General features: G+C 39.0%; 1 protein-coding gene across 2 annotated transcripts; it reads right to left on the bottom strand.

Annotated features, from left to right (window-relative positions):
* Window positions 1-11,434, bottom strand: LOC130820136 (protein CELLULOSE SYNTHASE INTERACTIVE 1-like). Of its 2 annotated transcripts, XM_057685394.1 has the most exons (9): window positions 11,085-11,434; window positions 10,276-10,472; window positions 10,079-10,192; window positions 9,491-9,564; window positions 5,341-8,380; window positions 2,627-5,180; window positions 1,600-2,054; window positions 599-715; window positions 1-510 (listed from the first exon to the last, which is right to left on the bottom strand). In XM_057685394.1, the coding sequence occupies exons 4-9, from the start codon at window positions 9,553-9,555 to the stop codon at window positions 370-372; spliced, it is 6,372 nt and encodes a 2,123-aa protein (XP_057541377.1). In that variant the 5' UTR covers window positions 9,556-9,564; window positions 10,079-10,192; window positions 10,276-10,472; window positions 11,085-11,434; the 3' UTR covers window positions 1-369. The 2 variants fall into 2 exon arrangements, with proteins under 2 accessions (XP_057541377.1, XP_057541376.1); XM_057685393.1 differs by lacking the exon at window positions 10,079-10,192.

The raw sequence follows: 11,434 nt of genomic DNA, 5'->3' as shown, positions 1-11,434 counted from the left end.
TCCATCAAACCTAAAATGTTACATTATTGACAAGGATTTTTCGCTCAGATTACAAAAGAATACACCAATAAACAATCGTCAAGGAATACTTCTATACTATAAGTACATACAAACAACAGGTATTCTACAATAGCAAAAATTTAATTTCAGCAACACTATTTACAAAGCTTATGACAAACACTAATTGTAGAAAGAAAGGGACAAAAAGGTGAGTGGCAATAGAATTGACCTAGGACGAGGAATTCACTCAAACGAGCTAGCTGTAATGTAGTCTATCCACCTTTGCATAATTGATGCCTCACCATAGCATGCAAAAAAATTTCTTCTTGTACATGAAAATCACGGTTCTTATAAAAATTGTGAATTTTGTTATTTGTTAGACCATTGAAATTCAATCTCCAAATTTCTTGATGGCCCGCTCTTGCTTTCAGGCAGGAGAGTATACTCGCCAGCAACTGCACCCAGCATTACCACTCGATCAATCTGGATTGTCACCTTACCGAATGAACTCTGCAAAAACATAGAGAAATTTAATGAGCAACAATATAAGCAAAAGCAAAAGCTTGGCTATTTAATTTTTCAATAAGTTCTCGGTTACCTTTCCCACTTTGCTCTTATTCTTGCAGGAAATATGTAACTTCTGGCCTTTAGGAGGACTTTCGAAGGACCATGTAAAGCTCTCGTCCCATTCTGGCGTAGGACCAGTAGACACGATCTGACAAAACAAAAGGGTTAGTACAAATATTATACCTATTACCAAGTCGAGCTGATCTTAAAGAAATGCCATTTTATTTCCAACCTATATTAGATATGTATTATTGAGGATAACAATGACCATTGCGATTTATAAGATGATTAGTACCTAAAGCGTAAGCGTAGCCTGAAGGTGAATATCTCACAGGCTCCCATCACCAACCACCATCATTAAGTTTATTGACACAACACTAAATAATATGCCTAGTATTACGTCATAGATATTTAGAATTACTTTAGTTATAATTTTTAAATATACCCATGGCAACAGGAAGCTCGTAATTTTGCATCAACTAATATTTTTCCTTTACATTAAACATAACAGAAGGACGTTTAAACATTAGAATGTTTAAGAAAGTCTTGTCACTTGTGAAGTGCATAGAAAGAGGCAAAAAGAATAGGTAAACAATAATACACTTAAAAATAAATCAAAATATTGGTAATACAAGACAAAGTTGACCAGCGCACACCCTACTTGCTCTCTACTTTTCATCCTACTTGTTTTCTACTTTTCATTCTACTTGTTCTCTACTTCAGTAGAATCTTATGATAAAATGACATTACAAAAGACACCAAAGGATAAAGGGGAAAAAAACAGGTCTTATTTTCATTTTCAACTGTTACAGAGATCTCCACTAAATAACTCCAAATCTCTTATCTTTTCACCTGGAAATATTGATGGCTTAAAACTTGCAATCGGAAACGTTAAAGAAAATAATCGACGAACAGTATGGAGAGAGAACTAAATTTTTATTTAGCTAAACTCGTCAATGCCTTATCAATCAAAGTGGTGATTAAATATAGAGAAAAAGAAAATTTTTCCAATGTATCAAAGTTGAACATTACCTTTGTTTGTCTGGGTTGAGTGTTCCCTAATGTAAGCTTGCAATATACACTTGGGTTCCCTACGGATTGCCTCATATTGTTTCCACGCTTAATTATCACAGTTAGAGTTCCTGGAAGACACTGCAACAAAAATTCAGCCTTCTCTTGGAAACGAGGTGGGCCAGATTGGATCAAATACTGCAGCAGAGGAATTGCATCTGCAGCAGCAATGGATTGAGCACGAGATACATCAGCAGGGCACGCAGACCAAGCTTGTCTTAAGAGAAACAGAGCATCCAAGGCAGCTTCTTGAGTAGCTTCTGAGCCTGTTTTGAGAGAGGTCACAAGGTGGGGTATACTGAGGGTAGCTGGTTCAGTGGCTCTTAAACGTGGGAAGTTACCAAAAAGTGCATTCAGAGCTTTCAAATACTCCTCATTCACAGTCCCAGTCGCCCACAAATCCTTTTCAACAGCAGCTGCACGATCAAGAAGCTTATTAGACAACAAAAATTTATATATAAAACAAAATACTATTGCGAACAAAGAAATTTCTGACATTTCCCTACTCACGTTGCATCAGTGAATTTTGGGCCCACAGATACCATATTACTATATTCTTAAGATTCTACCACAGAGAATTGGCAGGATTAAGGCAAATAAGGTAAATCGACAAAAAGGGCCTAAAATTTGTGTTCAACCGTAACAACAGTGCTATTCTTAAGATAGGAAGTGATTAGCTGATGACAACATAGGAAAACCTCATACTAATTTACAGCTATGCATATCTCGGTTTCACTTTTGTTTCTTCACTAAGGGGAGGGGGATCAAAATATTTCTAGGACCTCTCAAAAATGACGGAACATGCTTGAATCATAAGGCTATCAGCTTATCGCAAATTACTAAATCTTATCCAGACAAATCAACTCAAACCACACTATTCGTACTGTGCACCAGCAGGAAAAGCTCATTTATCGTAAGTGTTTAGGGAGTTGTTACACTAAAAAGTTATGCAAATATGGCAGTTCTAGAATGAGATAGACAAATTTACCGGTTATAGCCCTGACAGTTTCGCTGGACGCATACTCCTGGATTGTATTGTTAGCGAAGAGAAGCTTAACAAACATAGCTGCCTGAATCGAAGTTTCTGGATCACTGGAATTAATTAGATCAAGTATGACTTGAACCCCACCTGCTTCTGCAACAGCTCTTTTATTAGCTCGACTGCACGTTACAAGGTTCTGAAGGGCACAAATAGCCACTACTTTCATTTCCTCAGTGGGCTGATCTTCAAGCAAATTAACCAGAGCACGACAAGCCGAAACAGCATCAGCAGAACGAGCCAGAGCCTCATTCTGGAATAGATCACCCAATGCCAGAGTAGCCAATAATCTCACCTGCTGACCTTGTGTTTGAGGGTCTAAAAGGTATTGAGATAAAGGTACAATAGCAGCCCGCCCAGCTTTGGATTCCCTAATCTTTACATTATTTAGCAACACTTCCAGCAATCTTGCAGAAGATTCCTCACATTGATGGCATCTAAGAAGCTCCAGCAGAGCCTCAATGGCACCACATTCAGCCATTGCCTCAGCACTTGTTGAATCATCACTTTCCAACACCAGAAGGGCATTCAAAGCTCCGGTTACAGTACTCTCCGAACCAGAATGAAGCAATCGTACAAGCACAGCAATGGGCACTTCCAAATAAAATTCCGAACTAAATTGCAGAATACAAGACAAAACAGAGGCTGCAGATTCCCACAGAGCATGTGGAAGTGAAGGATCAGCTTGCAATATCACCTTGGATAGCTCAATAACACCACCCTCTTTCGCAATTTCATTTGGCCAAATAAGAGCAATACCAACAAGAGCTTTGATAGCTCTCTGCTGTAAAATGTGTATCCCAGAGGACCCAGACCCAAGTGCTCTTACAAGTGGACCAATAATTTGCTGTGTCAAGGGATCCTTCTGCAGGTTCTCCTCCAACAATAAATGGGACAAAAGCTCAGCAGCCAGCTGTTGTACGGCTGGAACATTAGAGTCTAGTAATGGTATAACAGGCTCAACAGCCTGATGAGAGGTCAATGTGTGGTCGGCCCGACATTGTGGATGCTCTAAAATATTAACAAGAACCTGTAAAGCACTATGTTGTCCATCTGGCCCTAGGTCTGACCGTGACAGTAACATGAAAAGTGGCTCAATAACTTTAGCAGCTGATGGACCTTTTGCAATTGTAGCATTATTAGTTAATATCCGGAGCAATTCTGCAAAAGCAGCAGAAAGAAAATTAGGTGCTTCAGGTAGTATATCAAGTATGCTTTCGATGACCCCAGCTTTCACCATTTCAATCTTGCAATTAGGTCTGTCTTTTCCCAGTTTCACCAAAGCTCTTGAAACAGCCTCATGAAGCAAGTAATTCCTGCTGTGCAGCAGGCCGACAAGAGGAATGACTGCACCATGAGCAGAGACCAGTTCAGCCAGCTGCTCATCATCCAAGAGTTTATCTAAAGCATGGACAACTGAGTGCTGAGAAGGGGTGAATTCACTAACAAGAAGAGATACCAGTGGCTCAACACATCGTGCTGCAGCCACTGTAGACCTGATTCGTGTATTTGCAAAGAGAACAGAGCATAGCTCAGCAGCATCACCCTTCAGCTCCATAGAACAATTTGATGAAAGGATTTTGCAAAGAACATCAACTGCACTCATTTCTACATCTGCCACACCAAGAGCCCTCGAAGGATTTTCACTTAATAGCCTAACCAATGCTGCAATTGCAGCATGCTGTTCTCTCTCGGAACCTGTATTCAAAACTTCCACCAATGGCTGCACAGCTTGTCTAGCTGTTTCTGCATTTCTTACATGGTCTGCAGAAAATAAGCTTTCCAGTGCTTTGGCTGCACTGTATCTAGCACCTCTTCCACCCAAGCGCAAGACAGCTATAAGTTGGGTCACTGAACCAAACGCAGATTCATGCCTGCATATTTCAGCACTACTAAATAAAATCCCCAAAAGATCTGTGGCAGCTTCTTCAGTAGCATCTTGGGGACCAAGTGAAAGATATTTGGCCAATGCCTCGAGTGCTCCTGATTCAACCATCACCATCTTATTTGAGGGACAGTCTTTGGCAAGTTGGGTGAGAAACCCAAGAGCAAGGAATGGAGCCCCCGGACGATCAGGAATTGGTTTGAGGAGATCAACAAGGGCAGGTATTGCTTTCCGAGACATGGCTCCAACTCTAATGTCATCAACTCTAAACAATCTCTCAAGAGTCACTTGATCAGGATAATGAACCAAAGAGAACTCCTCGGACAATTTCAATAGATCATATATATCTTCATCAGCACATCCAAGCAAAGAAATTAGCCCACCAGCTGCACCAGAGTTTGCAACAGATAACAGAGTTCCCCTACTACCATTACAAACCAAACTGGCCAATGCTTGGGCTGCAAAATATCTGTTTGCTGGCTCTTCTGACCTCAACATATTAGCAAGAACCGGAATGGATTTCATGGTTGCATGTGCTCGTATGATCTCTCTATCTTGAAACAGTATTGCCAGCAGCAAGGCATATGTCCAGATACTACTATCTTCAGTAACATCAATCTGCAACATTTATTAAATAATGCATTTATCAAAAACATTAACTTTACAAAAAAATCATGACACAAAAAAGTAATAGAATTAATATGAGGTTCAAACAACAAAAAACTAATGTTACAGGCAAGAAAAAGATATCCCACTTAAAACTGAGTAAAAGAACTACCTGTGTGCGTGATATTTTCTCTGTGAGCACATCAATCCCCCCAGCTTCCATAATAACTAGTTTACTTTTCTCATCATGAGAAGCAAGTACGGACAGAAACCACACAGCAATATTGGTGCTGCACATAACCTTTGTGCTAGAGGTGGGCTCAGTAATCTTTCCCTCTTCAGTCCATTGAATGCAAATGCCCACTGACCCTTGCTCATCATCATCTTGATCATCCAGAGAACTTTGAGAGGTAGTGAGCACTTCCACTAGAGCCTGTATGAGATATGCAGATAATTTGGAGTCATTCAAATCCTCCACTACTCTTTGATGACCAACTCTAGCTGCACTAGAAAGGAGTGCAGCACCTCCAATTATAACATTTGTGTCCTTAGAACTAATTACTCTTCTAGCAATAGATTCAATACAGCCAGATGAGCTACAAATGATTTCCCCCAGTGCAACTAACTGATTACGACACAGCCTCGACAGTATTTCAATGGCTTTATCCTGCAAGGCGGGTGTAACCCCTGCGATGCATGAAACTATTGGAGTGATGCGGTTTGGAGATTCTGCGAAAACTGCCCATGCTGGTCTGATTTTCCCACCCATCAACCCAGACCTCGACAACTGAGCAAGTGCATCTAGGGCTTCTGATGTGCCAATGGAGCTATCATTTGCCAACTCCAACAAAGAAACCAGTGAAATAACTGTACCAACACGATTCACGCATTCGCATACAGCATCATCAATCAGACGTTGACGCAGACATCGTGCGATAGCAGCTGCAGCATGAGTCTTTCCAGAAAGTGTACCCTCACGCAAAACCCTTGTGGCAGGTAATATAACTTCCTCAGGCGAAGCCCTTTCAGAAAGAGCATCATCCAATAAAATATTTGCCACCGCACATGTTGCCTGTTCTGCAACTTTAAGAACAGAAGAACTTGCAAGAGCAAGTAACCGAGGCAAAACATCTCTAGCAACGGAAAAAATATCAGGGTTTTCTCTTATTGAAAGAAAAATAGAAGCAAGACATGATGAGGCTGCCACTAGAATTGTGTCTGATTCTGAATTTAGGAGTTTTATGACTGACCATAGCGTCTTAACTGCAATACTGCTCTCACGCAAGTCTTTTCTGACATGAAAGATTCCAGCAAGAGTAGATGAAGACTTTGCCTGAGTTTCTTCTTTAGCAGAGCCCAATATTTTGATCATTGTCTCAATAGCATCATTGGCAGCACTACCTTCCCTCAAAATATCTTTAAGCGGTACCACAGATAACATACTTTTCAAAGCATCCAGAACATAAATTTTAGATTCTGGAAGATCACTGGTTAAAAGTGCAGTAAGCTGACTAATGGTAGAAGTATCTGATTTGTGAATTAGATGATGCAATGTTTTGGCAGCAATCTCCTTTCCGTTTGAACTCCCATTCTTCAATAACCACAAGAGTGCAGGAACAGCATCAGCACTTTCAACACATGCTCGTATGTCTTCACTATGATTACACAAATTTCCCAATATTGTTGCAGCTTCTTCTTTGGCTTTTGCAGAACCAGTCTCCAAGATCTGGACCAGTGGGGGTATTCCACCAGCAGCAGTGATGGCCCATTTACTTTCATCGTTTTCAATTGAAAGAAGGGAAAGCAATGCAACTGCACATTCCTGTTGCTGCTCCGATGACAACCCAAGAAGTGATATTAGTAACTGGACACCATCACGCCCTTGAAGTGCATGCCAGAGACTGTCTTCATCATTGCAAATCTTCAAAAGTGATTTTACCAGCTCGTCTTGAGCATCATTTGTAGCCATTGTGATCAAACCAACCAACAAACGCTTAGCATCAGCATTTGCAAGTTTTCTTGAGAGTACTGAATTCCCATACAAACTGGCAAGAGCCTCGATGGTGCGCTCATGGACAAGGAATGGCAAATTAGGTTTGAAGAGCTTAATCAAAGTCTGCTCAACGGTTTGGGGGTCTGAGGCTTTTGTAGATTCAGCTTCCTGATCATATATCATCAGTGCTGAAGCTAGAGCTCCTAAAGTATCAGCAACCTGCGACGGCGAAGTGCAAGATTCAAGGCTTCTTCCAAGACTGGATATAACAGAGGACAATCCACCTGATATATTTGCCAGAGCACACATTGCATTTTCTTGCAATGCTTGGGCATGCTCCCCTTGCATAAATTCTTTAGAAGGAGCAATGGTAGCATTTATAAGAGCTGGTATGCCATTATAGTTAGCTATCTCTTTTCGTGCCTCTTTGCACTGAGCAGAAAGAGATTTAAGAGCACCAGCAGCTTCTGCTCTAACAGCTGCTTCATTACCAGATCCTAACAGCTTTAAAAGTTGTTTGACTGCCTCACCAGCCAAGACAGTAGGGCAGATAGATGCATCCTCCATCATCATACAAGCAAGAAGAAAGCATACATTTGCTTGAGTACCAGGCTGTCCAGTCGTCAACAATTTTACAAGTATATCCACACCTCCCGCTCGGACGGTTGCTGGCCAAAATCCTTCTGTACTTCCACTAAGATTTTTCAAAGCTCCAGTTATTAACTCGTCTACCAATTTTCTAGCTTCCCCTTTCTCTAGCTGTCCCCATAGCACTGGTACAACTCCTTCAGTGGAGAAAATTTTTGAACCTACGTGATCCCTTGCATCACCTTGGGAAACTGCGTATAAAGCCTTTGCAGCAGAAACTTGACCGTCAGAAGAGCTGGACTTGAGAAGGCCTAGTAAAGGAGGTATGCAGCCACCTAACAGAACTTTCACCCTGAGTTCATTCTCCTTACAGAGAGCCCCTAAGACACGAGCAGCTTGTATTTTGACCGCTAGTGACCCTGACCTCAAAAGAGAAACAAGCACCGGAACTGCCTGGGAATGAGAGCCTACAGCACTCAACGCATTTTCACGTGTTTCAATAAGTTCCAGCAGCTGCCGTAAAGTATATTCTTTCTCTTGAAAAGAGGAAGAATTCTGCCTCAACTGCTCAATGCATTGAGCAACACTTGCAAGTGTCCCATCAGGATCCTCCATGCTGCTTGTACGGTCTCTACAAATTCAAATCAAAGTACAACGTTATTAAAGAAATTGGAAGTTTTTTCTTGTTCAGCAAGGGAGATGAGACTAGCAAAAGAATATGTTAGTTTCAATTTGGTCGACTCCTAGTCAATATGCAAAAGTATGAAAAAAAAAAACTTAACATAAAGAACAGCAATTCTCTCAGCCACACTAACACTTCAAAAGTCAAGTTTTTGACTATTCAAACTACTAGAAATATGCTTCAATTACCAGCTGAGATCAAACGAATTTGTCACCAAAGATTCGCTAAAATGGCTTTTCTGGAAATTCATGGCTTCGTTACCCCTATCTAGACGTGATTACCGAAATTGTCTAGCTATTGTAGTCAACCTAAGATCAACAGTCTTATGTTTTTCCGTTGTGATTATAATGAGAAGTGCACCAGTTTGATGCTTTGTTGTCCACAGATTAAGATCATTCCCAGGATCCCTATCAGTTACGGAAGAACATCCCTAGGACAGAATGAAACAAAAAGCTCAAAACCAAAAGGCTGGTTCCTGGATGCTGTTACTAGTTACTACTACTTTGGGTTACTAACAAGAACTTTGCACGTAAAGTCTAGGAAAATGGGAGCTAATCATAATGAGTTCAAAGATCTGTAATTTGAGCTGAAGAGCAAGATTGAAGACCCCTATCTATATGGTAATCTCAACCCCTGGTTTCGTTTTAGATTGTGAAATGCAGTTCTTGTTTGGTAGTGCTTTGAAGTTTAAACTATGTCTCTGAAGTTAATTTAAGTTAAATCTGCCCATTCATCAAAACAACACGTCTTCAGCAGTTACTATGACGTCAAAGAATACAGGATATGCTGTTTTACAAACCACTTGAATAATAAGTGGTGAAAGATTAGTTATGTAGCTAACTAGCTACACCAGAATTCTACCTACAAATTTAATTATTGGGATATACAAAATCTACATGAGCAAATGAAACTATTGTTAATATAATGAGCCGAGGGAAATAGACAAAATCCTACAGGCTAAAAACAGGCAAGATTGGAGGTGGCAAATTGCTGGCCCTTTTTCCTGGTAAACAAGAACATACACTAAAACAATAAACATACACCAATGAAGCTTATTACCTTAACCCCAATTTAGAAACAGATCGTGGAGAAAGTGGATCCGACTCTAGGGGTTTACCATCCATATTTCTTTCCTGCAGGTCATACGACATTCATCAGAAAACAAAATTATCCTACATCAACCGTCAAATACAACCTCCAAATGAAAGACATAAACATACAAAAATAGTTAAAAACTAACGAATTGTAGTAGAGTTTAAAAAGGTATACAAAGGAAAACAATAAATTTTTTGGAGAAATGTTTAATCACCTACATCTTAAAATATAAATCCCCTTATGTCATTTTTCCTAAGTTCAGTCCATATTAAGATGTCCTAGACTCCTTCCATGAAGTTCAACTAGAAGTCCTTGTCCAACAATTTACTCAACATCAATACAAGGCCACCCAATTTCTCAAGCTAGATTCTCACTCAAGCTAGGTAATAAGTCTCATTTACTAATCCCAGCCCAATGTTCTTTCTTATTTCACTTTGACAACCCAGACACATATGTTATTAGATACATTGTCAAGGACATAAAAACCTTAATTATCTTGCTGAAGTATGCGCACAAACATGTCAATGGCAAATAAGAGACAAAAGCACTCACCACCACTCTAGGCTCAAGAGCTCCAGAGAGAATGCGATAAGCACAATAATATTAATAATAGCAACAAATCCATAATCAGAAAACAGCCTCAAAATATTAGGGATCACTGCGAATCTGTGATATGTGAACAAAATTCTGATTTGACTACAGCAAGAAAAATAGGAATAAAAAATGCACCAAAACCAACAAAGCATTACCAAATCATCAGGGACATGGCCATTGGCATTTCCATTGCCATTGCCATTACTGGCAGTAAACCTCCAAGCAGTAGCAGCCGCCAGCTTTACAAGTCTTTATAAATACAAAAATCCAATTTTAGATTAGCTTTCTCTCTCAAGATCACTACAAAGAATCAAATGCTAAAATTAGCTTTCTCTCTCCAGATAACGCCTTCCTGCAAGTCATCAACAAAACAAAGCAACATTACTACAATAAAATAACATTATCAATTTCAGATCTCATTCATTTCATTCAATCTAATAAAATCGTCACTACTTCAGCAATCAAATCAATCATACAAATCAATAATTAACAATAACTAAAACAAATTTCAACTAACAACAACACAACTGCCACAAATCTGAAGTACAAATTACTGTTAATAGATCAAAAAAATTCAATTCAATTACGAAGCATACATTACATTGGAACCTAACAAACTGAAGAATCAATAACACTACATAAAAACAGATCAACACTAAAATCAATAAACTAAAAGATAATAACGCTACATTCAATTTAACAAAATTCCTAGTACTTCGGCAATCAAAATAATCATACAAATCAAAAATCAATAACAATAAAAACAAAATTTAACTAAAGAACAACGAATCAGCTGCAAATCTGAAGTAAAATATAGATCAAAAACAATTAAATCAATTACAAATCATACATTACTATAAAAATCAAGCAGTAAAAAAAACAGATCAATCACAAAATCAATAAACAAAAAATAGCAAAAATAGATTAGAAGGAAATTGTTATGAATATGAGTAAGAACAGTAACCTGGAGAGAGTGAGAAAATCAGTAAAAAAAAATTGTAAAAAGCATGAACATGTAAATGGCGATTGCGTGATGAAGAAGGGAAACAAATGAATGAATTAGTAGAGAGAGTAAAAGTGTGGAGGTGGGAAATTGAAGGTAGATAATTGAGAAAAGGAAGGAGAGAGAGAGGAAGATTCTGAAAAAAAATTCGGCTGGATTGTTTATTTTAATTTTGAATGATTAATTGATAAATTTTAATTACTGGAAGTAGAAATATTATTATTATTTGAAATTAAGAGAAAAAATTGTAGTTGTAGAGACACATCACACATGCATAGGAGTGGAGTGTGAAGAAGACCGACAGAGAAGAT

Source organism: Amaranthus tricolor, chromosome 8 (genome assembly GCF_026212465.1).
Source record: "Amaranthus tricolor cultivar Red isolate AtriRed21 chromosome 8, ASM2621246v1, whole genome shotgun sequence".
NCBI classification, from domain to species: Eukaryota; Viridiplantae; Streptophyta; class Magnoliopsida; order Caryophyllales; family Amaranthaceae; genus Amaranthus; species Amaranthus tricolor.
This window is presented reverse-complemented; position numbering and strand designations above follow the sequence as displayed.

What these genes read in the sequence shown, in the direction of transcription:
- LOC130820136 (XM_057685394.1), bottom strand. Translation starts at nt 9,555, where the DNA reads ATGGATGGTAAACCCCTAGAGTCGGATCCACTTTCTCCACGATCTGTT. An exon ending in AACTGTCAGGGCTATAACCG is followed by an intron (nt 2,055 to 2,626) that starts GTAAATTTGTCT and finishes TTGATCGTGCAG; the next exon opens with CTGCTGTTGAAAAGGATTTG. An exon ending in ATAAGAGCAAAGTGGGAAAG is followed by an intron (nt 511 to 598) that starts GTAACCGAGAAC and finishes ATGTTTTTGCAG; the next exon opens with AGTTCATTCGGTAAGGTGAC.